Below are 27,500 nucleotides of genomic sequence, written 5' to 3' on the forward strand. Positions count from 1 at the left end.
TTTTTCTGATGACTAGTTTGGATGCTCTACCACTTAGCTGTAGGAGATTTGTGGGTTCCAGGTCATTGGTACACTGATTAATGGCAAATGTGCTTCCTTTTGTTCATTTAGATCCTTGCAGTATGGTGGCACAATTGTCACATGAACCTAGTTTTAATGGCCAGGCTACCATGAGTCTCCTATTGCTCAGTGGTAGAGCATCCTAACTACGCTTGTAGGTACAATACAATAAATAAATACAATACATACTTGATTGACCCTAACCCTAACCCTAACCCTATCCCCATAGGGGCTTTTCAGAGCCAATGAAACACAATCAACGAAACGACAGAACACAACAACAACAACTGTTAAGAATCCTAACTGGCCGGAGGCAAACCAGTTGGCTATTTACAAGTGCAGCTGGGAAGTTCAACCTGGGACTACCAGGAGTGACGACGAAGGGGTCTTGATCCCGGAATATCCGGATCTCAAGGCAAGCATACTAACCACTGGGCCACACTGCCCAGGTTCGATTCCTGCAAAGGAGTTCTTGGGTTTTTTCAAGTATCCCTGAGTCAACATCGAAAAATAAAGCTCTTGATTACAAACGAAATTATTGTGATAGAATACAAAGAGAAAAGAACTAGCGTAAAGACTCGTGTATAAGCCGCACTCCCAACTTTCAAGCATGATTTTGGAAAATATAAGAACTCCAAAAAAGCACTCTTGTAAAAAAAGTTGGTCGTTTGTTCGGAGATGTTAACAATAAACTTAACGAAATCTAATGTTGTGTATTGGCAGCGACAGTTAATACGTTCATCAACTCTGAAAATACCTTTTAAAAGTTTGTTTTTAATCAATTTCCTTATTCCCTGTGACTGACAACAGTTGTCTTCATTGCTAAAACCCACAGTTGAAATGAAAGTACGTAAGTAAACCAGGAATGGGGAAACTAAATAAAACAAACAGGTCATTTTACTCAGCGGGGTTAACATGCAACATCTCTTTCAGTACAATTTCGTTTGTGTATGTGTATATTTATGACAACTTTTCAAATGAAAATACTAATGAATTAAAAATTGCAGGAATCGTTATAAGCTTCTAATGATAATTTGAGACTCATTTAGTGCAATTGCAGGAAATAAAAACAGCATGTAAACTGTCTTAGGGGTGCAACTGTTTTTAATGAATTGATTGATTTGGTGTTAGCTGTTTTTAAACATAACAGTGTCAGAACAGTGTCGGGTTTGCCATCATGATTATGACAAGTCAACTTGTATTTGACTCAGCAACTAGTCACAAGCGAACCAATAACACACTTTGCGCTTTTATTTACCAATCACAAAGGACATTTTTTTTCTTTTTCAAGAATCTTGGCTATAAACGTTTTGTTGTTGATGTTCTTGGGTGCACACTATTTTCACCCAATTACAGTTACTTGTAGACTGATGTATCAAATCTTTAGCTCCTGTTTCTAATTCCTTTCTAATTAATCCCTTTGTCTCATTGCAGGTCCACCACTACTACTACAACCACAAGGTCACATCGGTGAGTAATTCAGTTCAATCCCAGCTTATATAGCTGGTCATGATAGCTTCGTGATCTAGATTTGGGATCAATCATTCACATCTACCTTATTATTTTATCTTAGACAGCCCGACTTTTCTTAGGTAGAAATTAGATTATGTTTATCAACTTGTACGTGCGTTCTTGGACTGGTCAACACCGGAGATTGTATGCATTTAGTCAGTACAAATTTCCTTGGGCATTGTTGAGAAATTTGCCATCGATTTTTAAAGCACCCCTACAATCGATTTTGTTTTTCTGAAAGTTCAGTTTTCAGCACCATAATGCACACATTTTAGTCAACTCTTAGCAGAAAGGCAGTACGGTCGAGTGATTAGGGTGCTGGAATTGAAATCATTTTTTTGATTCAACTGTCGCTTTTACCACTTGCTGAAGTTGTTCTGTGAAGTCCTTCTTCAGTTTTTTCCGTGTCGTTAGGAAATGGCCAATTCCGATAAACTGATTTATCTCACCCAAAATATAAAAAATAAACAACTACATTAAAAGATAAAATATTGATGACGATGATGGTGACGATGACTAGATTCGGGAAAAGCAGGCCGGAGCGATATGCGTTCTCGTTCACATTAACCGGGCTCTTTCTTGTGAGAATAGCAAATCATAATGCAATCCATTCATGAACAAGCAAGTACTTCAGATGAAATTGGTGAAATGAACGATGGACGGACATCTCGCACAAGAACAAAGTAAGCACTTAAAATGAATTTAGATCTGATCAAAGACAACAACAACAGAAGGAGGATAGGCTTAATGGAGCTCACAAAGCAATTCTGGGAAGCTAAAGGCTACGCTAGTTTGAAGAAATCAGCTCAAAATCTTTGAGACCAAAAGGCAATCATAATGAAAGAAGGAGGCCAAACAGAGCCATCCTTGGAGAATGAAACCAGATAACGCCACGTTGTTATGAGCAAAGGAGTGCTGACGCTCGCATCATCCTCGTCACTGCTCTCTGTCATATTTGATTTCTTCTTGGCGATGCTGACATTCTCGTCCAAAGAAACCCTTCCTCCTCGTTTATTTTTGTGAGTCTTGGAAGCCATTTGAATTTGCACAATCTACGTAGCCCTAAGCCGCATCACCTTGCTTCTTCATCAAAGAAAAATCATGAATTCAAATTCAAACGACCAAGACGAACGAGGGAAGAATATTAGAGGTTGATCACCCCAGTCCTAAATTCATCACAAATTCCTTACTACTGCAGTGAATAGTATCTATAAGAAAAGTGGAAAACCAGAATGGAATTTGAGCGTTAATGTCGCTGCAATATGAAGACAATAACATCTCAGCCGACAATTTTATGGTATGAGCAACGTACATCAGTGCCAGTAGTAGAGAATCGTAGAGCTAAGGCCATGATGGATAGGACAGAGTTTCATTTACCAAAGGCCCCTGAAAGTAAGGTTAACAAAGTAGGTTTGACAATCAAGGCCAAGGGAAGAAAGCAGTGCCTTTGGATAGAAGGCCCAGTATCCTCAATTTGAAAAATAGTGCAAAGAAGTAGCCATAATAAGGAAAAGTAAAGACAACTGTGCTGTGGAATAAAACAGCCATATCCCAACCACAATCTGGTGTTTGACGTCCTTGGTAAATATTATCAATTGTTAAAAGTCACAAGTTCAAGGTTACATCACAGCGATCGGAGGGAAAAAGGATCAATACTGGAAGGAAAAACTAAAGAACCGCAGAGAAAATTGGAAGAGTAAGATCTTACGACCGAGCGAAAATGAAAAAGGCTGGCACATGATGAAAAAAACAAAATTCTTCATATTTCATACAAAGATAGCCTATCATACTGTATGAAACGTGGTGGGATTTTTTTCTTGAAAGATTTATTTTAATTCCCGAAAATGACGAAATTCTGTTCGGCCCCCGCGATCAGAGAAAACGGCGCCATTTTAGCGTAAGATGCTATATTCAAATCAATCCCCATTTTCAGTTCGCATCGCTTTTAACCTCACATTTGTGCTCAGAAACTTCTTTAATATGTGTCAACGAGTACTTCGAGCTTAAACATTCACTTCTGTGTCGAAACAGAAATTCAGGGAAAGCCGTGAAAAAATAGCAAAATTTTGCGTGGTCGAAATTCCCGGCTCGGTGCATTTTTTCAGAAGAAAATATCAATTCCCGGTAAAATAGCAAATCGCCCGAAATTTTTAGATTTAGTTAGTAGAAACGTTGGTCTTAATCCGGATATACAAATTAGCGCCGGGCTTTTTATCAGCGCCGACTATCAACACCCTCAAAATCGGCAAAGTCACAGCATCAATCCGTCAACTTGTGTAAATGGTGTCACGGAAGTCAAGCCGTGACTTCTGCCACTTCTGTTCAGTTGCTCAAGATATCTTTCGTTTTTTAATTACTGGCGTATTATGAATGCTATCGCGAGATTTAAAGGGCTTTTTGCACTTGAACTGACACGTAGAGAACATATTTGCGTGTATATTTAATTTAAAGTGAGGAATGAAGAGCGACTTATCATTATCAATTTCACAGTAATCCTGCGCTTGTGTTTCATATTTATTTGGAAGCATCAAACCTAAAAAATAAATTATGTGCGAAATGAAGGAACCAAACTTTACGTTGTGATTGTGGTAAAATAAATTCTGATTTCAACCTTTTAAGGTTGAAATCAGAATTTATTAAAAACCTTAAGGATGTCACGCAACGATTTGGACTTAATGAACCCCAGTCAGGCTCTCCTAATGGAGACAAAAAATTGAGCCCTACTATTTTAAACTGTACTCCTAACTGTTTTGCGAGATAAGTGAGTTCTGAATACACGAAAGTAGCATATCGGGTCCCTTCAGTAAAACGCTGCGCACGTACTAGATATTCGACTAAGTTCAACTTTGAAAAAGAATAAAATCGTCAGCGCGTAAAGAACCGTGACAAACTGAGATGCAATAACGAGGACGAGAACGGCCAACGGGAAGTTTGGGGAAAAAGTTGTCAAAAAGTGCCACAAACTATATTGCACGCACAACATAAAACGTTCAAAGAGAGCAGTCATGAGACTGCGCAGAACAAAGTGCTATCCCATTAATCTAGGCGATGTTAGTTTTTGGCAATTTTAATCGCAAGTATGAAAGTCCAATGTCGCGTTTTTTTAAACTCGTATACAGAACTGCGTATTGTAAAAACAATTAGCAAATGTTATCTTGAAATTCCTTATCATACATTGCATTGTGAAATAATACAGAATCACGGGCAGCAATGAAACGAAAACTTGACCAGAACTTTGAAAAGAAAATGTCGAATTCTGGTTTGGATGTAATTTACTTAATCCAATACATACTACTTTAATCATAGCTGCTTACAAGTACACTTATCACTGAGCGTTTTTAATGTTTCGATGTACGGTTTCAGGCGCCTAACCTTGATGTCGTCAATAGCGATACCAAAGTGACAACACATCTCTCTTAGGAGTGGGATTGCAAGGGTATTTAGTTTCCCTTTAGAGGACAGTTCGCAAAGGTTGAAAGAGTCAACACAATCGGGTGCCTTGGTGTGAGATCGTCAACCACTTGGGATATCATGGTATCAATGTTAGCCTCATATCTAGCAGCTTCCATCACCTCGATTTCAGCTTCTTCGTCAGGGAGAGTTTTCCTTGACGCAAGACGTCAAAAGAATCCTCCTATTTGATTGGCTGTCAGGAAGTCGTCACTGTGGAACATCCTGGTACCATTGATATCTTTTGCATGCATCATAGATCGAGCCACTGATGCCGGATCAGCTTTTTGCCCTTTCACCTCTGCGAGTTTGAACTTTTTGGTAAGATATGACCGTTTTGCAACAGTGAACCTAGTACGTCGAGGTCCAGTTACCTTCAGCGCCCAGCCGATATCCAAATTTCGTGCACTGGCGTGTTTGGTAGGGACACTTACGACGGGTACCATAGTGGCTCCTTGTCCTTCCAGTTGTTCTGCATATTGGACAGCAGCTTTGTCGTATAAGGTTTCATGCTCAAGGGTATATTGGTGCTTATCACAGTCCAAGTGACGAAGCACTGAGGAATGCCTAATGAACCTTTTTATACATCCGTCCTCCGGACAAGCAAAAAGGCTAGTCGAAGCATCTTCCCCTCCCGAGCCTGTGGATTCATCCCTTGAGGGCTTCGCGGAAGCAGCTGTTCGCCCTTTTATCGATGAAAAATTACTTCGGTATACTTGGGCTACAACAAGGGCGGGTAAAGCGCCTGAACCTTGTCCAGAAGACTTCTGTTGATACACGATCTTACCCGGACCGATTCCGTACGCCCTCCACACGCGAATCCCCTCAGCTGAATACTCTATGTTGGATAAAAGGCTTACACCATCTATCTTGAATGCTGGAGTTTCCACGATTGTAAACGGTTCACAAAGCGTGACATTAAGGGAAGGCACTCCACCGAAAGATACCATGGCTTTGAACATCTGTTCTAGTGTCTCGATGTCATTTCCTGAATTTAGGAAGACTCTCATGTGAGACTCGATGGTCGCTGCCTTGCGGTCACACGCACCCTTTCTTCCCTGTGGATCTGAAAAGTCAAGCCTCTTGAGTACGATGCTCTCCTTTTGGCCTAATTTGCTTGAGCTAATAATGACGTGCCCGCAGTGATAACAGCTGGCATTGTCTTGCCGATAGTAGACGGTTGTCAAGCTTGGCATGATAGATTTCAGCTGCTGGATCACGTCTGCCATTACTGCGTAATCAAAGGGTTAAATCAGTGAAATCAATGGATAGAACAAAACCCACGAATGCTTCAACATCAACCTGCGCGATGTATTTGTTAATTCACTTTTTTCATTGTTTTTGTTTTTTTCATTGATTCAAAGCTACAAGTTTCTATATGCCAAAAAGTATGATAAAAAGTTTGCATGCTTCACCAGCAACACATTTTAGTTAACAGGAACCTCTAATTTTTGAGAACTTGGGGTGGTAATAAGTTAAGCTTTTGAAGCAGCGTATAAATGTAAAGGATTAAATTTCCAAAAGATCTGGAAAGAAGCAGACTAACAACAATTTTTATAAAAGTGACGACACATTTGAAATTTAATTTGCAAGACATGTTTCGGTCGTGCAACGACCATCTTCAGTTGAAAGTAGAATTAATTTGAAGTTACATTTGAATTTATAATATGCTAAACAAAAATAAATAACAACGTGAAATAAATTGGGAATCTAACAAAGTAGCCAAAGGTAACAAAAAAGAGTGTACAATGGAACATGTTGATTAGAACGAGAGAGTTAAATTAACATGATATAATTGCTTAAATAAGCAAATTTCAAATGTGTCGTCACTTTTATAAAAATAAATGTAAACCACTGCTCGTGATAGCATCTCCGTTTACAGCGGTTTCCCCTTAGTGCGATCTAAATGATCAATGAGAAAACTTGTAACCCTGTAACCACTTTTAAGGTAGCGTTTTGCCGCACTTAGGCCATTCTGCACATCCTTGACCCAGTGCATCCCTTTTCCTGCGTCCCCAAGTTTGTCAGCTACTTCTGCTAGGTTGTCAAATGCCTGAGCACCCGACGAGCTTATGTAGTCGAGGCCTTGAAGAGATTGCCTTGAACATGCTGAGCAGACGGATAATACTCGCAACAATGTGCTACGGCTCAACGCTCTGAAGTTACACTCATCACAATATGCTGTGTACTGCTGTACCACTCTCTCAGGGGTTAGAGTTCTGATAACATTTGGGACCTTTATTGTCGTTTTGTCGCTGAGTACGATAGAGCGCTGGCCAAATGGCAGATCTTGCATGATATGTGGGCCCGTTATAAACATTATGAAATGTTCAATCTGCGAGGGGGAAACATCCCGTCTTGGCGCTCTTTCATGAAGTACTGGCATTCCTCTGCCATGTGTCAAGCAGTGACGTTTGGCTTCCGTTTAGCGGTATTTTGTCAGATTTGGTACGTATTTAAGGAGAGTCTTGTAACGTACTTTGTCTGCCATTATCGATAGTATTTGTCGCCGTGTTGCCCAGTTGCTTGCAGCACCATAGCACTCGGAAAGAGCTGCCATGAGCGTCTCATCTACGTTGCTTTCTGGGGAAACCCCCTCACTCGAGATGAACTGTTGCCGTAACACGCCTGAGGAGGCCACCTCGCTGAACAAAGACTGTGAATCCTGAGGGCTTATGTCATTAAGTATAGCGACAGTGGCTTGACCTGCTTTGCGCGTGTAGTAGCGTTTCGTTCCTGCACTCGCCTTCTCCCATGGGGTTTGCAGCTGTGATCTTACTGGACTTGTGTCTCTTGCTCCTAAATAGGTGTTTAGAGTGTCTAGAGAGGGCTTCTTTTCGTCTACTCTCAACAGAACTTCTTCATCTTCACTTGACGTATCACTGGGGACGTACAAATTTTGAACCGGGGTAAGAGGAGTGCTCTGAGGAACAGGACCCTAAAAGGGAAATGATTTTTTTTTCTTGAAAGCTATATGATCCACCTATTTGTTTTCGAAGGAAGTTATTCATTTCCATAGGATCCTTTCGGGCTTTTTGCCATGATGTATTTAAGGTGGCTCCCTAGAGTATTTGTGAATACCGTCACTACAGGAAAGAAACCTAGTTAATTTCTCTTGAAGGTTTCCCTGTACAGATTTACCAGTATGGGTACCGATATAATATGGGTTATTTTTTGGGTGTTAATTTTTAGATTATGGACGTTGCCATGGCAACATCACATCTAATGACAGGCAGATATACTCCTATTTTTCGTCTAAATTCCTTAATATTTATACTTTTCTTCGGCGAATTTTCTTGTTCTTTGCCACATTATGGAAATGATATTGCCTGACATTTTGAAGCGGTAAAAAGTCAAAGTCGCTGAGACGCTTTTGCCAATATTCTGTAATCTGTCTTTTCCTTTACTATATTCAGACAGATTTTAACAAATGTAGGGTAGTTGATAGGAACTGTATGTGGTTAGAACTGAGCCAATTTAAAACAAATTTTACCCAAGGGAATGCGAGAAAATTAGCAGTTAATTTTTTAGATTTGGTCACGCTGCAGTCATAAAGATCAGAAGAACACAGGATTTACGCGCCATACCAGTACCCAGCTTGCGCGCAGCCATAAAACTCTAGGGAGCCTCCTTAATTGAATTTTTTTGGTCTTTGGCCTTACACACGTCACCATTCCTTTGGCCCCAGTCATTCCAATTAAAAAATAAAATCCTTCAATGTCTTTTAGTAAAGCCACCAAAAGCCACACACACTTTCCCAAGACATGGCCAAAGCATGCGCAGGAAACTCACAAAATTAGGATCTCTTGACCAAAAGTACAAACTTACCAAAGACATTTCTGCAAAACTGTGTGTGAGACTTCCTTTTGTTACGCTTGAAGATGTTGCTATGCTAGTCTCACCAAGTAAGCTAGCTGCAAGCATCTCTCTGCAATCTCTACAAATACCTACAGATAAGACGACATATAATTACTCAGTGAGGCACGCACCATCCTATGTAGATCTGACCCCAGAGCATCTCTTAACCACTCAGTGACAGACAGCTCTAGTTATAGCAATGAATTTGCCAAATTGAATATGTTAGATTTGCAACTTCCGATTCCGATTGTACTCACACGCACAGCTTACGGAGCGCACGCGGCTTAACTTCGGAGTAACATAATTGATTACATACCAGATCCTGCGGGAACAAAGACCCCTGTGTTCTTGCCAATACCACGATCAGCCTTCCTTTTGTTGGTATGCTTATCAAGCCCAGCTGGAACACGACATCGATTTGCTTCCCTTCGCCAACCAATTCCCAAGCTAGAGCGATGCGCTGGACAGACTGTGCATGCAGAAATTTTACTTGGAAAGGAAAACGTGGAAGCACAAGCGAGAATAAGTTCAACATCGGAGGAAATATTACTTATTCCAACACTCCTTACATATTCGCCAATACCTCTGTCACACGATGATAGGGGCACGGTATCACCACTGGGATATCGCTTGTCATAATCGCAAATACCTCCAACTAACTTAAAGAAAAAACATTTACTTTCCATGACGAAGGGGCAACAATAGCTGTGCTGGCAGTCGCTTCAAGAAACGTAACAGCAAAAGTGCTCTGGAAAAGCTTTTTTTTTTGCGGCTGTCAATGAAAGCTAGTCCTGTCAATCAAAGCCAAATTTAAAATCTCCTTGACCACCCGCCTCGTTTCTCACTGTATATATTTTAGAATGAAATTTTCTCTCATTAATTCACATGACGTTTTACCAACATTTCGGTAATATTTTATCCCTGATGCTATTACTTTTGGATTAAAAGAAGAAAACCAAGAAAGTGATGTCGTTATTTCAGTAATGCACCGGAAGTTGTCACGATCCTACCCAGAACTTGGCTGTTTATTATTAAAGCTTATTAACCTCATCATATTCTGAAATTTCCACCTCTCTCCGGTATCGCTTACCCAAGACAAGACAAAAAGAAATCTCATCGCAGGGAACTATCGTCGAGGTAGGCTGCAACTTTGTGCTTATGCGACATTTTCAGCGACAACTGTTCAAACGTTTCCTGCTGTGCAAGTGTTTTGTTGTTTACGCTTGTGGACAGATCGATTTTGCCGATTTTGAGAGTGTTGATACTTTGCGGTGATAAAAATCCCGGCACTAATTTGTATATCCGGATTAAGACCAACGTTTCTACTAACTAAATCTAAAAATTTCGGGCGATTTGCTATTTTACCGGGAATGGATATTTCCTTCAGAAAAAATGCACCGAGCCGGGAATTTCGACCACGCAAAATTTTGCTAATTTTTCACGGCTTTCCCTGAATTTCTGTTTCGACACAGAAGTGAATGTTTAGGCTCGAATTACTCGTTGACACATATTAAAGAAGTTTCTGGGCACATATGTGAGGTTAAAAGCGATGCGAACTGAAAATGGGGATTGATTTGAATATAGCATCTTACGCTAAAATAGTGGCGTTTTCTCTGATCGCGGGGGCCGAACAGAATTTCGTCATTTTCGGGAATTAAAAAGAATCTTTCAAGACAAAAATCCCACCACGTCTCTTACAGTATGATAGGCTATCTTTGTATGAATTATGAAGAATTTTGATTTTTCATCATGTGCCACCTTTCGCTCGATTTTAGTGGACATTACCTCTTACGTGGACAGTATCTTAGGGGATAGGAAAGGTTGGATGAGTGGTGGAGATTTGAACAGAGAAACCGAGGTCTTGGTACTGGCTGCTCAGGATCAATATCTCAGAACCAAAGCTATCAAGGCCGTGATCGAGTGATGATAGCAAGGAGAATGAGGAAACTGTGGGTAACCTGACTAGGTCATGAAACAAGCTGGCACTGACACAATGCTTGGAAGGGCAAAATACCCTGACGCTGGAATCTATGTATAGAGTATAACATCCAGGTTGCAGAGAAACAGTGGGAGCACAAAGTCGAAAAGGCTCTTCAAAAGGATGATGTCAAGGTTCAATGAAAGATCCAAACTTACAAGCACTTCATATCCAACACCACTGGCATCACTGTGTTTGATAAAGAAGCAGGTGTGTTTTGTGAATGTGGCGATACCCACTGACTGTCATTAAACTAGTTTCGTGTAGTAATTGTCCCACTTTTACTACTAGGTCTGAGATTGTCTGAAGGGTGTATTGCCACAGTATTATAGTGAAGGAGACGGTGGAATGTTAACCACAATGTTTGTTGATGGTGACTCGAGGATTCATGGAAAAAATCACTTTTGCAGGTGTCGAACCTACAACCTTTAAATTATTACTTCGGATGATCTGCCAGTGGGGTATAGGAGACTCGTGGGAGCTAGGCCAGTAAACTAAGCTTATGTAAAAATTGTCCGGCTTTTATTGCTAGCACTGAAATTGTCTGAAAACTGCTTACTCGCTCTTTGTAAAAAAATTTTGGACATAACCAGCTGCCAGCGAAGCAATTTATTTGCTTGTTGCCAAGGGTTTTATTTTTCCAGACCATTGCGTTAGTCACAAGTAAAAAAAATTCCAGTGATTGCATCAGGCTTTGAAAATTTTGATGTTGGTTACATTGTATCTTTTACATTGCATGTATCTCGGAGTTGAGGTTGAGCTATCCCTCCCTTTTGTATGTCCAGAAGTGCAAGTAATTTGATGCACGTGGATTTCAGTAAGTATCACAAAGTGTCCCCTTGCTCTTCTCCCCAACTTCAACATCACTCGTGTCTCTGAATACAGACAAGCAACGTCACAAATTGTCCCCAAAGGCTGATTCTCAAGTGGGGACAAACAGCTACATTTGCTCTAAGCTTAAAATAATGCTAACCTTCACTTTTGGTCTTAATAAAGGTCACAAAGAAGGTCAATACTTGTCAACATGCCTTTTATGCAATTTTTGTCGACAAATAGGCGAACCAAAGCCATAGTCCAGAGCTCAAGCGCATAGCATGCGGTTTCGATGTCAATTTTTTTTTTCTTTGATTGATTTGTGAAAAGGAAGGACTGCTTGAAAGTTGAACCAAGGGTAAATGAGAAGGCAATAGGGATGCGAGTAGAAAGAGAGAAAAAAATCACCTGCAATCTACCCCATAACATTTTAAGACTCCGAAGTGAACAGACATTAATAACATGTCAATCAAACACTCACTAGATACCAACCATTCTTCTGCTTCAATACGCCAGTTCGGAGTTCCAAAAAAAAACACGTGCGCGCGTCGGGATAAAATCAAGCATAATTTTATATTAAAAGTACAAAAGATTTGGAAAGCAATTTTCTGCAAGCAATTTCCATAACAAAAGATTCTTGTTTTTATTCCGACGCGGGCACATATTTTTTTGAAACTCAGAACTTGCTTATTACTTCTCGCCGCTCAAATGATTCTCTGGATAAATCATTTCGGAAAATACTGAAAAGGCTTACTTTTGATTTCTCAAAAAATATCATTGATGTTTTTCGACGGATCACATACCGTCAAGATGAACATTGAAAGGGTGACTTTCTTGTAAATTGTACATTTAAAGCTTGAGTGAGATGTGAATGAACACGATTGGAATGCTCATTACAACATTCAAGCGTAATGTTACATCCCACCTTCGCGGGTGTCCTTCGGGAAAAATCCTAACAAACTATACAGCTTAATAAAAAGCTTAATAAATCATACAGTTCAAGTGTGTTTTCCTTTTATTAAGCGTCACCAGCCAGTAAGAAGTGAAACCACCGAGGGTTCTCCTACTGATTTTGAGCGAATTTTTGGGGTATGTAGATTTGACCGATTTTCGTGACATTTCGCCAAAACCTTCCAAAGATGATGACAAACGAAAGCGTGTCGGGAAATTCTGATATTCAAAATATTACTAAAAGAAAAATCTCTTAAACTACATTTGTTAAGCTTTCTTCTGATGTATAGTTTGTTAGGATTTTCTTGAAGCTAGCTTGCGTACGAATTCTTCCCGAACTACACCCGCGAAGGTGGGAAGCAACCTTAAATCAGTTACTTGTTCTCCTGTGACGTTTTCTTTTAACTTTTGAGAAGCTGTTTTGTTTTGAATATTTGTATGTATGTGTTTATTGTTTGGGATAAATATTTGACTTTCATTCAATTTATCGCCCATCCCACTGGAATTCCTCCTGGAGCTGGTCGTATTAAAACTCTAAATTGACTCTAAATTCTCCATCTTTCAATTCATCTATAGATGAAATTTCACAAAGTAAAGTCCTTTTGTTATGGCCGACTGCCTTTTTCAGTTTCAAAATAGAGGTTTGCACAAACGACTAGTTGCAGATGATTTTGCTCTTGGGGGAATAAATTCCCATACTCGTAGATCAGAGTCTGTACCTTAATGAGGTACATGTACGGTTGTTTTCTTTTCATGGTGCAAAAGAATTGTCTGCTGAAGAACCCTCATGGAAATATTCGAGTCGACCCGTTCAATGATGATACCCACTGTTAGACTTCCTCGAGAATCAGCCCCAATAAAATGTTGTTTTTAGGAGCAAACAACAGACTTAATGAAGTGCGAAGGCATGCTTTTTTTCTCCTTTCCTTTGACGTTTCCAAATTTAGGCTTGGACTACCAAAAGCATCTGGGTTTTCGAGTCGAGTAGGTTCTTGTCATTGTGTTGTAACTAGGGTGGTGATTGACAATGAAGCACAAGCTGGAATGGGGCATTTCAAAAACGTTGTAGGGTTGAATGCAGGTGCTTTGGTTTTCGTGTAAAACCAGAAACGTCTGGGTTTTGAGTTGAGTAGGTTATTGCAAATGTGTCGTAAGGGGAGATTTAACAGGTGGTTGACAATGCAACGCAAGCTGGAATAGGACATTTCAGAAGCGTTTTGCGGTTAAATGCAGTTTGTTTTGTCGTCATCACCTTTCATGCAGCCATTGCCTTGAAGGAACAGACCAGAAAAACCACCTACTATGCACGTTATTGGAGATTCAAGAGTCCTAGATAGTTAAGACATTGCCTGAAAAGTTAGTGGGTGGGTGTATGGATCGATGAGAGGTCGTCAGTTGCCTTTTCTTTGTTTTTGAGATACTCAGTCGCCTCTACTGCTTTTGAAGAGTCCTTCATAATGCGTCGATCTATGCGTATTTGACGTCCATCTTGGGTGAAGACTCAAGTTATGTTATTGACAAAAAACAAGATTTTGTAAAAATCAAAAAATTAATAAAATGTAAGAGCCATCTACAACAAATGCCTTACATACTGGTTTACATCGTAACTGGTGCTTGATGAAATATTGCATCTTAGTACTCAGTTTAATTTACTTCAATATCTTATTGCAGCGTCAGGATTAGATTTGAGCGACAGCGAGGATGAAGGTGAGTAATACAGTTCAACTGACAGTTTTTTGCACTGTCATTTGAATTTTATTGTAACGAAATACCGAACGTTTCTAAGTCAGGCCAGAGTGATGAACAATGCTTACTCAAATGTAATGGAGAGCTAATCTTCAATTCAACATATTTAACACAATCTTTAACATCAAATCGTCAAAATATAAGCATAGAAAAATTGGAATTTTCTTGTGTGAAGTATTTCAGCTACGTTAGTAAAGGATGGCTAACAAAAAGGAAGATTTATAAGAGAAATGTTCAACTAACCCAACACAGTGGTCAAACGTCTGCGCATGCCCAAATGGATAATTTATTTGCAAGCCGCGCGCCAATTTCGCGCGCAAAATTTTAAAGGAAAACATTGGAAAAAACCGGTGTAACGCAAAATTTACGAAACAAAATTGAAACATTCATAGAAATCTGTAAAAGGAAAAAACGAGAAGGAAAAAGGAAAACTTAAGACTTTCCAGACACCAAGTTTATTAAATTACCGGTATTCTGTTGATTTACCATTTTGTTTTGAGGTTTACCAAAAAAGTTATACGTCCTCAAAAACGGAGTCATGCTGCGAGCTGACAGCGTAGTATATTTTTATTTGTTGTTATTAATCATGCGATGCGTGACACTGGCAGCTGACGGCAAACCGTGTGTAAACGAAGGGAAAACTCATAAAGAAAAAGAATTTAATGACGCCATTTAATGTGGTGGCACCAAAAAAATCCAAGTGCTCCTTTAATTTGCAGGAATTTTTTTTCTGATGACTAGTTTGGATGCTCTACCACTTAGCTGTAGGAGATTTGTGGGTTCCATGCCATTGGTACACTGATTAATGGCAAATGTGCTTCCTTTTGTTCATTTAGATCCTTGCAGTATGGTGGCACAATTGTGACATGAACCTAGTTTTAATGGCCAGGCTACCATGAGTCTCCTATTGCTCAGTGGTAGAGCATCCTAACTACGCTTGTAGGTACAATACAATAATACAATACATACTTGATTGACCCTAACCCTAACCCCAACCCTATCCCCATAGGGGCTTTTCAGAGCCAATGAAACACAATCAACGAAACGACAGAACACAACAACAAAAACTGTTAAGAATCCTAACTGGCCGGAGGCAAACCAGTTGGCTATTGACAAGTGCAGCTGGGAAGTTGAACCTGGGACTACCAGGAGTGACGACGAACGGGTCTTGATCCCGGAATATCCGGATCTCAAGGCAAGCATACTAACCACTGGGCCACACTGCCCAGGTTCGATTCCTGCAAAGGAGTTCTTGGTTTTTTTCAAGTATCGCTGAGTCAACATCGAAAAATAAAGCTCTTGATTACAAACGAAATTATTGTGATAGAATACAAAGAGAAAAGAACTAGAGTAAAGACTCGTGTGTAAGCCACACTCCTAACTTTCAAGCATGACTTTGAAAAAATAAGAACTCCAAAAAAGCACTCTTGTAAAAAAATTTGGTCGTTTGTTCGGAGATGTTAACAATAAACTTAACGAAATCTAATGTTGTGTATTGGCAGCGACATTTAATAAGTTCATCAACTCTGAAAATACCTTTTAAAATCTTGTTTGTAATCAATTTCCCTATTCCCTGTGACTGACAACAGTTGTCTTCATGGCTAAAATCCACAGTTGAAATGAAAGTACGTAAGTACACAAGGAATGGGGAAACTAAATAAAACAAACAGTTCATTTTACTCATCAGGGTTAACATGCAACATCTCTTTCAGTACAATTTCGTGTGTGTATGTGTATATTTATGACAACTTTTCAAATGAAAATACTAATGAATTAAAAATTGCAGGAATCGTTATGAGCTTCTAATGATAATTTGAGACTCATTTAGTGCAATTGCAGGAAATAAAAACAGCATGTAAACTGTCTTAGGGGTGCAACTGTTTTTTAATGAATTGATTGATTTGGTGTTAGCTGTTTTTAAACATAACAGTGTCAGAACAGTGTCGGGTTTGCCATCATGACTATGACAAGTCAACTTGTATTTGACTCAGCAACTAGTCACAAGCGAACCAATAACACATTTTGCGCTTTTATTTACCAATCACAAAGGACGTTTTTTTCTTTTTCAAGAATCTTCGTCACTGATTTCAGTTCTCACAATTTGTTTTTCATGATTGACGCTTGGCTATAAACGTTTTATTGTTGATGTTTTTGGGTGCACACTATTTTCACCCAATTACAGTTACTTGTAGACTGAGGTATCAAATCTTTAGCTCCTGTTTCTAATTCCTTTCTGATTAATTCCTTTGTCTCATTGCAGGTCCACCATTACTACTACGACATAGTATCGAAAGTGAGTAATTCAGTTCAATCCCAGCTTATATAGCTGGTCATGATAGCTTCGTGATCTAGATTTGGGATCAATCATTCACATCTACCTTATTATTTTATCTTAGACAGCCCGACTTTTCTTAGGTAGAAATTAGATTATGTTTATCAACTTGTACGTGCGTTCTTGGACTGGTCAACACACGAGATTGTATGCATTTATTCAGTACAAATTTCCTTGGGCATTGTTGAGAAATTTGCCATCGATTTTTAAAGCACCCCTACAATCGATTTTGTTTTTCTGAAAGTTCAGATTTAAGGACCATAATACACTCATTTTAGTCAACTCTTTGCAGGAAGGCAGTATGGTCGGGTGATTAGGGTGCTGGAATTGAAATCATTTTTTGGATTCAACTCTCGCTTTTACCACTTGCTGAAGTTGTTCTGTGAGGTCCTTCTCCAGTTTTTTTTCCGTGTCGTTAGTAAATGGCCAATTCCAATAAACTGATTTATCTCACCCAAAATATAAAAAAATAAACAACTACATTAAAAGACAAAATATTGATGACGATGATGGTGACGATGACTAGATTCGGGAAAAGCAGGTCGGAGCGATATACGTTCTCGTTCACATTAACTGGGCTCTTTCTTGTGAGTATAGCCATCATAATGCAACCCATTCATGAACAAGGAAGTACTTCAGATGAAATTGGTGAAAGGAACGATGGAGGGACATCTCGCACAAGAACAAAGTAAGCACTCAAAATGAATTTAAATCTGATCAAAGCTCAAAAAGAAGCAGAACAACAACAGAAGTAGGATAGGCTTAATGGAGCTCACAAAGCAATTCTGGGAAGCTAAAGGCTACGCTAGTTTAAAGAAATCAGCTCAAAATCTTTGAGACCAAAAGGCAATCATAATGAAAGAAGGAGGCCAAACAGAGCCATCCTTGGAGAATGAAACCAGATAACGCCACGTTGTTATGAGCAAAGGAGTGCTGACGCTCGCATCATCCTCGTCACTGCTCTCTGTCATATTTGATTTCTTCTTGGCGATGCTGACATTCTCGTCCAAAGAAACCCTTCCTCCTCGTTTATTTTTGGGAGTCTTGGAAGCCATTTGAATTTGCACAATCTACGTAGCCCTAAGCCGCATCACCTTGCTTCTTCATCAAAGAAAAATCATGAATTCAAATTCAAACGACCAAGACGAACGAGGGAAGAATATTAGAGGTTGAGCACCCCAGTCCTAAATTCATCACAAATTCCTTACTACTGAAGTGAATAGTATCTATAAGAAAAGTCGAAAACCAGAATGGAATTTGAGCGTTAATGTCGCTGCAATATGAAGACAATAACATCTCAGCCGACAATTGTATGGTATGAGCAACATAGATCAGTGCCAGTAGTAGAGAATCGTAGAGCTAAGGCCATGATGGATAGGACAGAGTTTCAGTTACCAAAGGCCCCTGAAAGTAAGGTTAACAAAGTAGGTTTGACAATCAAGGCCAAGGGAAGAAAGCAGTGACTTTGGGTAGAGGGCCCAGTATCCTCAATTGGAAAAATAGTGCAAAGAAGTAGCCATAATAAGGAAAAGTAAAGACAACTGTGCTGTGGAATAAAACAGCCATATCCCAACCACAATCTGGTGTTTGACGTCCTTGGTAAATATTATCAAGTGTTAAAAGTCACACGTTCAAGGTTACATCACAGCGATCAGAGGGAAAAAGGATCAATACTGGAAGGAAAAACTAAAGAACCGCAGCGAAAATTGGCAGAGTAAGATCTTACGTGGACAGTATCTTAGGGGATAGGAAAGGTTGGATTAGTGATGGAGATTTGAACAGAGAAACCGAGGGCTTGGTACTGGTTGCTCAGGATCAATATCTCAGAACCAAAGCTATCAAGGCCGTGATCGAGTGATGATAGCAAGGAGAATGAGGAAACTGTGGGTAACCTGACTAGGTGATGAAACAAGCTGGCACTGACACAATGCTTGGAAGGGCAAAATACCCTGACGCTGGAATCTATGTATAAAGTATAACATCCAGGTTGCAGAGAAATAGTGGGAGCACAAAGTCGAAAAGGCTCTTCAAAAGGATGATGTCAAGGTTCAATGAAAGATCCAAACTTACAAGCACTTGATATCCAACACCACTGGCATCACTGTGTTTGATAAAGAAGCAGGTGTGGTTTGTGAATGTGGCGATACCAACTGACAGTCATTAAACTAGTTTCGTGTAGGAATTGTCCCACTTTTACTGCTAGGTCTGAGATTGTCTGAAGGGTGTATTGCCACAGTATTATAGTGAAGGAGATGGTGGAATGTTAACCACAATGTTTGTTGATGGTGACTCGAGGATTCATGGAAAAAATCACTTTTGCAGGTGTCGAACCTACAACCTTTAAATTATTACTTCGGATGATCTGCCGTTTTGTTTGTTTTACGAGACATCTGGTTTGTCTCTTCTACTGGGCAAACCTGCCCAGAGGGAAGGAGCACGAACAGGACTCGAGGTCCTATGCTAGGTGCTCCACCCTACCCTATTCAGACCAGAAAGACCAGACCACAACACCGGGAACTACATGCCCTGCTCTTTACGACAAGTGTGCGGGTTCTTTTACGTCCCACAGGATTATGAACATTGAAGGGTTGTGAGACAGGACCTCCGGCTTTTCGTCCTTATCCGAGAAGACTAGAGAGTCTAACCATTTGCAGATGTAATTACAAAGGCAGCACTTTCTCCTCAGTTATTTAAAGACCCTGAGTGTTGGTCCGGCCGGAGTTGAACTCACGACCTCCCGCGTGACAGCCCGGTGCTCAACCAAATGAGCCACCCGTGCGCGGTGCCAGTGGGGTATAGGAGACTCGTGGGAGCTAGGCCAGTAAACTAAGCTTATGTGAAAATTGTCCGGCTTTTATTGCTAGAACTGAAATTGTCTGAATAGTGCTTACTCGCTCTTTGTAAAAAGAATTTGGACATAACCAGCTGCCAGCGAAGCAATTTATTTGCTTGTTGCCAAGGGTTTTATTTTTCCAGAATATTGCGGTAGTCACAAGTAAAAAAAATTCCAGTGATTGCATCAGGCTTTGAAAAATTTGATGTTGGTTAATTGTATCTTATACAATGCATCTATCTCGGAGTTGAGGTTGAGCTATCCCTCCCTTTTGTATGTCCAGAAGTGCAAGTAATTTGATGCACGTGGATTTCAGTAAGTATCACAAAGTGTCCCCTTGCTCTTCTCCCCAACTTCAACATCACTCGTGTCTCTGAATACAGACAAGCAACGTCACAAAGTGTCTCCAAAGGCTGATTCTCAAGTGGGGACAAACAGCTACATTTGCTCTAAGCTTAAAATAATGCTAACCTTCACTTTTGGTCTTAATAAAGGTCACAAAGAAGGTCAATACTTGTCAACATGCCTTTCATGCAATTTTTGTAGACAAATAGGCGAACCTAAGCCATAGAGCCAGAGCTCAACTGTATAGCAGGCGGTTTCGGTGTCAATTTTTTTTTTTGGATTGATTTGTGAAAAGGAAGGGCTGCGCGAAAGTTGAACCAAGGGTAAATGAGAAGGCAATAGGGATGCGAGTAGAAAGAGAGAAAAAAATCACCTGCAATCTACCCCATAACATTTTAACACTCCGAATTGAACAGACATTAATAACATGTCAATCAAACACTCACTAGATACCAACCATTCTTCTGCTTCAATACGCCAGTTCGGAGTTCCAAAAAAAACACGTGCGCGCGTCGGGATAAAATCAAGCATAATTTTATATTAAAAGTACAAAAGATTTGGAAAGCAATTTTCTGCAAGCAATTTCCATAACCAAAGATGCTTGTTTTTATTCCGACGCGGGCACATATTTTTTTGAAACTCCGAACTTGCTTATTACTCCTCGCCGCTCAAATGATGCTCTGGATAAATCATTTCGGAAAATACTGAAAAGGCCTACTTTTGATTTCTCAAAAAATATCATTGATGTTTTTCGACGGATCACATACCGTCAAGATGAACATAGAAAGGGTAACTTTCTTGTAAATTGTACATTTGAAGGTTGAGCGAGATGTGAATGAACACGATTGGAATGCTCATTACAACATTCAAGCGTAATGTTACATCCCACCTTTGCGGGTGTCCTGCGGGAAAAATCCTAACAAACTATACATCAGAAGAAAGCTTAATAAATTATACAGTTCAAGTGTGTTTTCCTTTTAGTAAGCGTCACCAGCCAGTAAGAAGTGAAACCACCGAGGGTTCTCCTATTGAATTTGAGCGAATTTATAGGGTATGTAGATTTGACCGATTTTCGTGACATTTCGCCAAAACCTTCCAAAGATGATGACAAACGAAAGTGTGTCGGGAAATTCTGATATTCAAAATATTACTAAAAGAAACATCTCTTAAACTACATTTGTTAAGCTTTCTTCTGATGTATAGTTTGTTAGGATTTTCTTGAAGCTAGCTTGCGAACGAATTCTTCCTGAACTACACCCGGGAAGGTGGGAAGCAACCTTAAATCAGTTACTTGTTCTGTTGTGAGGTTTTCTTTTAACTTTTGAGAAGATGTTTTGTTTTGAATATTTGTATGTATGTGTTTATTGTTTGGGATAAATATTTGACTTTCATTCAATTTATCGCCCATCCCACTGGAATTCCCCCTGGAGCTGGTCGTATTAAAACTCTAAATTGACTCTAAATTCTCCATCTTTTAATTCATCTATAAATGAAATTTCACAAAGTAAAGTCCTTTTGTTATGGCCGACTGCCTTTTTCAGTTTCAAAATAGAGAGGTTTGCACAAACGCCGATTTTGCTCTTGGGGGAATTAATACTCGTAGATCAGAGTCTCTACATTAATGAGGTACATGTACAGTTGTTTTCTTTTCATGGCGCAAAAGAATTGTCTGCTGAAGAACCCTCATGGAGATATTCGAGTCGACCCGTTCAATGATGATACCCACTGTTAGACTTCCTCGAGAATCAGCCCCAATAAAATGTTGTTTTCAGGAGCAAACAACAGACTTAATAAAGTGCGAGGGCATGCTTTTTTTCTCCTTTCCTTTGACGTTTCCAAATTTAGGCTTGGACTACCAAAAGCATCTGAGTTTTCGAGTCGAGTAGGTTCTTGTCATTGTGTTGTAACTAGGGTGGTGGTTGACAATGAAGCACAAGCTGGAATGGGGCATTTCAGAAACGTTGTAGGGTTGAATGCAGGTGCTTTGGTTTTCGTGTAAAACCAGAAACGTCTGGGTTTTGAGTTGAGTAGGTTATTGCAAATGTGTCGTAAGGGGAGATTTAACAAGTGGTTGACAATGCAACGCAAGCTGGAATAGGACATTTCAGAAGCGTTTTGCGGTTAAATGCAGTTTGTTTTGTCGTCATCACCTTTCATGCAGCCATTGCTTTGAACGAACAGACCAGAAAAACCACCTACTATGCACGTTATTGGAGATTCAAGAGTCTTAGATAGTTAAGACATTGCCTGAAATGTTGGTGGGTGGGTGTATGGATCGATGAGAGGTCGTCAGTTGCCTTTTCTTTGTTTTTGAGATACTCAGTCGCCTCTACTGCTTTTGAAGAGTCCTTCATAATGCGTCGATCTATGCGTATTTGACGTCCATCTTGGGTGAAGACTCAAGTTATGTTATTGACAAAAAACAAGATTTTGTAAAAATCAAAAAATTGGTAAAATGTAAGAGCCATCTACAACAAATGCCTTACATACTGGTTTACATCGTAACTGGCGCTTGATGAAATATTGCATCTTAGTACTCAGTTTAATTTACTTCAATATCTTATTGCAGCGTCAGAAGATTTGATCGGTTTTCGCGACAGCTTGGATGAAGGTGAGTAATACATTTTAACTGACAGTTTTTTGCACTGTCATTTGAATTTTATTATAACGAAATACCAAACGTTTCTAAGTCAGGCCAGAATGATGAACAATGCTTACTCAAATGTAATGGAGAGCTAATCTTCAATTCAACATACTTAACACAATCTTTAACATCAAATCGTCTAAATATTAGCATAGAAAAATTGGAATTTTCTTGTGTGAAGTATTTCGGCTACGTTAGCAAAGGATGGCTTACAAAAAGGGAGATTTATAAGAGAAATGTTCAACTAACCCAACACAGCGGTCAAACGTCTGCGCATGCATGGATAATTTATTTGCAAGCCGCGCGCCAATTTCCCGCGCAAAATTTTAAAGGAAAACATTGGAAACAACCGGTGTAACGCAAAATTTACGAAACAAAATTGAAACATTCATAGAAATCTGTAAAAGCAAAAAACGAGAAGGAAAAAGGAAAACTTAAGACTTTCCAGACACCAAGTTTATTAAATTATCGGTATTCTGTTGATTTACCATTTTGTTTTGAGCTTTACCAAAAATGTTATACGTCTTCAAAAACGGAGTCATGCTGCGAGCTGACAGCGTAGTATATTTTTAGTTGTTATTATTAATCATGCGATGCGTAACACCGGAAGCTGACGGCAAGCCGTGTGTAAACGAAGGGAAAACTCATAAAGAAAAAGAAAATTGCTGTTATTCGGCTTGGCTCAGACGAGCTGACAAAACATTGGCAAGGTCTCGAGAGATTCCGTTGGGAATCAAAGGGCTAACGAAGTAAGGTAACACAAATAATTTTCCTTAATTGTCAAAGAGCTATATAGTTCATGTTCTAGCAGATTATTTGATTCTCATGTAGCTCGGAAATTATGTGCTTCAAACTAAATCTGCAATTTCCACCAAGTAAGGATGACGAGCATCTCCATCACTTTTATATGGGAGTTCCCCCCGGGCCTTGAACCTATTCCCATTGGGGAAGACAATTGACATACCTTGTCCGGGCTGGCAATACCTCCTTGACGTGTCTCCATCACAATGTCTTTTTTCAACGGCCTGAGATAGCCCTTGGCTTGCCCAAGCACACTTTGCAGAGAGCTCACGCTGAAGCCATTCGGGGGCATCGGAATGAGAAGCAGTTGTTTGGACCGCCCTTCCCCCGCACGAAGAATTTCGTAACCTTCCCCTAATGCCGGAAAGGCTGCCAGTATGGTTTCGTGAAGCTCTGCCGCGTTTCCTTCTTTGGGGAACGATAATTTCTCCTCCCCCAGGTTGTTCAGTGACAGGTCAATCCTCTCTGTCCGGCTGTCGCCATACATACGAATGATCTACTCCACGTGGAGCTCGCACGACCTATATATGGCTCCGTTGATGTAGGGCGAGCGGCGTATTCCCCTACTGTTTGCCCGAGGATTTCGAGGAGCTCGTGACGGAGCTGGCGGTCGGTAGCCAAACAGTCGGTTGTGCTCGCTCCTAACAGTGTCACGGTTTGTTGCGCTGTTTGGTCGAGGTTGCATCGTCTGTTCAGTTTGTTGCATCGCGGTTGCCGAGCTCGAGGTTGTTGTTGATGTTATTGTCGTCTGCGTTGTGGACGTTACAGCAGTAGTCCGGTTAGTGTCGCGGATAAAGTCCGCTGTCTCTAACAAGCGCTGTGCGCACTCGCGTAGCAAATTTGGATCCATTATTGCTGAGAAACTTTGAGAACAGGATAGAAAGAACCCAACCACGTTTCCAGAGATGTGAAAAAATAAGTGACTTGTGGGTCGTAGGGCATCATGGGAAAGTTTTTATCAGGTGACTTTTCACGACCCGTTGGAACGCCTGGTTGATTTTTTGCAGAACATTTGCATGATAATTTGCGGTAAGACGTATTTCAATAATATAGTAATTCGATGCTAATAGTTTTGATCCCCTGCGGCTATCTGTACTTTGATGTATCAGGAACAGAGATTTGTAAAGAACATTTACGGTATGAGTTTTAATATTCGGAAATAATCTTGCGTGTAAAGTCATTCATCTGTTCGGAAAATAGCCTTCACATGTTTATGTCTCCGGTCAAGAAACGTGCAGAAAAGAAGTAAGTTTTCGCAGAAAATGTGAACAAAGGCTTAATTGGCAGTTAACCATGTAGCAAGAGTTGCAATTCGAAAGCATTGGTAGAGAAAAACACTTGTACGCCATGAAACGTGCAGAAAGAAGCAAGTTTTCGCTAAAAAATGGCTAAAGAAACTTCATTGGCAATTAATCATGCGACGAGAGTTGCAGTTCGAAAGTAATGGTAAAGAAAAGTTTGCATTACTAATTTTGACCCGAAAAACGCGCCATAGACCCTATGCAAAAATGGCTGCCTTTAAATTATTCTTTTGTTCATATTCAAAATAGCCCAACTAACCTCGTTTTTGAGACAAAAATTCTGAAGAATTTGTTATCCCGAACGAGGTTAGTTGGGCTATTTTGAATATGAACAAAAGAACAATTTAAAGGCAGCCATTTTTGCATAGGGTCTATACTATGTTAGCTTATGGTAATACTTTTATTAATTAAATTAAATATTTTAATAATTTTCTCTTTGTTATTAATTTGTCTTTTTTTAGTTGTAAATCATTGATAATATTTAAAGTATGATATTTTCGGTGATAGACAGATGTTCTTCTGAATTTATATTTATTTTCATAAAGGTCTATGTAAGTAGGGAGAAAATCATAGCTATGAACACTACCACAAATCTGGCTTGTTGTAAAATACGCAACGCAATATGCGCAATATACACAACATACGTCGATGTCAATCTGTAAAGTACGCAATATAAGCAATATGTTCAAAACGGTTTATTTTATCAGCACTTAACTTGCAAAAGGTCGGAAGATACGTGTTGTATTTTGTCATTTAGTGGTTATTTATTGCACAAAATTATCTAAACACGGTAAAAGATTAGGGTCAGCGTTAGGGTTAGCGTTAGCGTTAGGTTAGGGTAATTGTAATATATAGATTTAGCCCAGCCTAAAAGCGGAGCTCCCGGCTTGTTTATTCTTACTGGCTGTAGGATTAGTGAAAATAAAAGGCTTTGGAACTGTCCGCCTTTTGGTTTTTCCGGATATTGCTTAATTATGTAACATTTTTTTCGCTGCCTAACTAGTGAATTCCACGGTTACTTTCACCTGAAAAACCGACTCATCGCATGAATCACGAAGGAATGAGTGTGATATCGGTTTTTCCAGCGAAATCTACTGTCGAATTCGCCAGTTAGGCAATTAATTTTTCTTGAATCGCAAGAGTTTTAAAAGAAAACAAGCAAATCCTCAGCAAGCGAACGGAAAAGGAAAGAAGCCATTTCAGGGTCGACTGTCAAAGGCCAGCGATAACATGGATGTCCAATATCAAAGATGTATGCTGTAAACTAGCTAGAGTGTAAACTGGAGTATATATATATTGCCTCCTCGATGAGCTCTAAACTTGAGCCCGTGATATGGTTACGTGATACTGGTCACATTGCATACATGAAGGGGCGGACGGACGTTCATGACGTCATGGCTATAAAACCAAATTTTCTCACATGGATGGGTTACCATATTTTCTAAGCTATGGTGCTCCGAGCGCGCGGAGCTCCGCTATAATTAAGGAACGTTTTATACCTTGTTTAAAAAAAAAATTGAAACAATAGACAAAGAGACACCAAGTACCTACCAAAAGGCAAACAGCGCATGCTCACCGTTCCCACGATGTTTCTCCTGTAAACACCTGCAAAATGGATGTGTTTTAATTGTGGTAAGTGCTTCCAACATCAGTCGCCTTTCATCTTTGATCATCCTCTGTTATATGCCGCTGAGCATTGACACAAATCTTTCCATGATGGTTTACATTTGAGGTCGACATTTTCTTAAGTATATCGACTATATTCCAGAGCAAAATTTTACATATATGTTGCGTTCAGTATTTTTGCATTTTTTTTTTTTTTTTTTTACCATTTTAACCCAATGGAGTTGTTACTGTTGAAGGATTGATATACCGGAAGACAGCACACGGGTATTTTATCATTTTACGATAATTAAAGTTCACAAAATAGCGTAGTCTTTCTTCTAAGACAGAAATGAATTAATGCCTCTAATTTTCCTACATTTGTTTTGAAATCAATGTAACGAACTGTCAGTTCAAATCGTCCGGGTTTCCTCTCGAGCAACATAAATAGACAATTCAGAACACTTCAGCTTAGCTAATAGATTTGAGAATTCGTCACTGTTAGATCTCCGGGAATTTATAGGAATCCTTTCGGCAGGAGGACGTAATCATCTTCCCCACCCAAGGAAGACGACTTACTACCTACCCATTCTTTATACATGACACAGAACAAATCCATCGAGTTAAAATGGCAAGAGATGTAGGATAACAAGACGCGACATAAATGTTAAACTTTGCTCTAGGCTATACTTATGAAAATGTCGACCCAAATGTAAACAATTACGGAAACATTTGAGGGAAAAGATTTACTTAAGATCTTGACTGTTCCGGATGTGGAGAACTATCCGGTTGCCATGATGAAACGGTTATCAAAAGGACATGAAAACCGAGTCTATTATAATTCAATGCAGCATATAACAGAATGGCCAAAGACCAAAGGCGATTAATGTTGGAAACACTTTCGAGGAGAGCCTTGTGGGAACGGTGGGCATGCGCTATTTGACATTTTGGAAGTCAACCGCTGATGAAATAAACCGTTTTGCACATATTGCGTATACTGCGTATTTTACAGATTGACATCGGCGTATGTTTTGTATATTGCGCATATTGCGTTGCGTTGCATTGCGTATTTTACAACAAGCCCACAAATCTTACATTCATATTGTTATCTTTAACCAACTGCACGTTATTGCAACATTGCCCATAATTATTCACAATAGTATCTTCATAGTCTTTGATTCTCACCCAACAAAATTCACAAAGAGCATGCCCCATATCGTTCAATTCATTATGAATAATATCTTTTCAATTCATTCTATACATTATTAGTAGAT

At 39.6% G+C, this 27,500-nt stretch overlaps 1 protein-coding gene across 2 annotated transcripts in view; it reads left to right on the forward strand.

Annotated features, from left to right (window-relative positions):
- Positions 1 to 27,500, forward strand: part of LOC137997593 (uncharacterized) — a 120,446-nt gene that overhangs the window by 85,805 nt on the left and 7,141 nt on the right. For both annotated transcript variants that reach the window (XM_068843668.1, XM_068843676.1), the window contains exons 13-16: positions 1,495 to 1,530; positions 14,294 to 14,329; positions 16,629 to 16,661; positions 22,448 to 22,489. In XM_068843668.1, coding sequence (XP_068699769.1) covers positions 1,495 to 1,530; positions 14,294 to 14,329; positions 16,629 to 16,661; positions 22,448 to 22,489 — 147 coding nt within the window. The remainder of the gene's footprint in view (positions 1 to 1,494; positions 1,531 to 14,293; positions 14,330 to 16,628; positions 16,662 to 22,447; positions 22,490 to 27,500) is intronic.

Source organism: Montipora foliosa, chromosome 1, assembly GCF_036669935.1.
Source record: "Montipora foliosa isolate CH-2021 chromosome 1, ASM3666993v2, whole genome shotgun sequence".
Lineage (NCBI taxonomy): Eukaryota > Metazoa > Cnidaria > Anthozoa > Scleractinia > Acroporidae > Montipora > Montipora foliosa.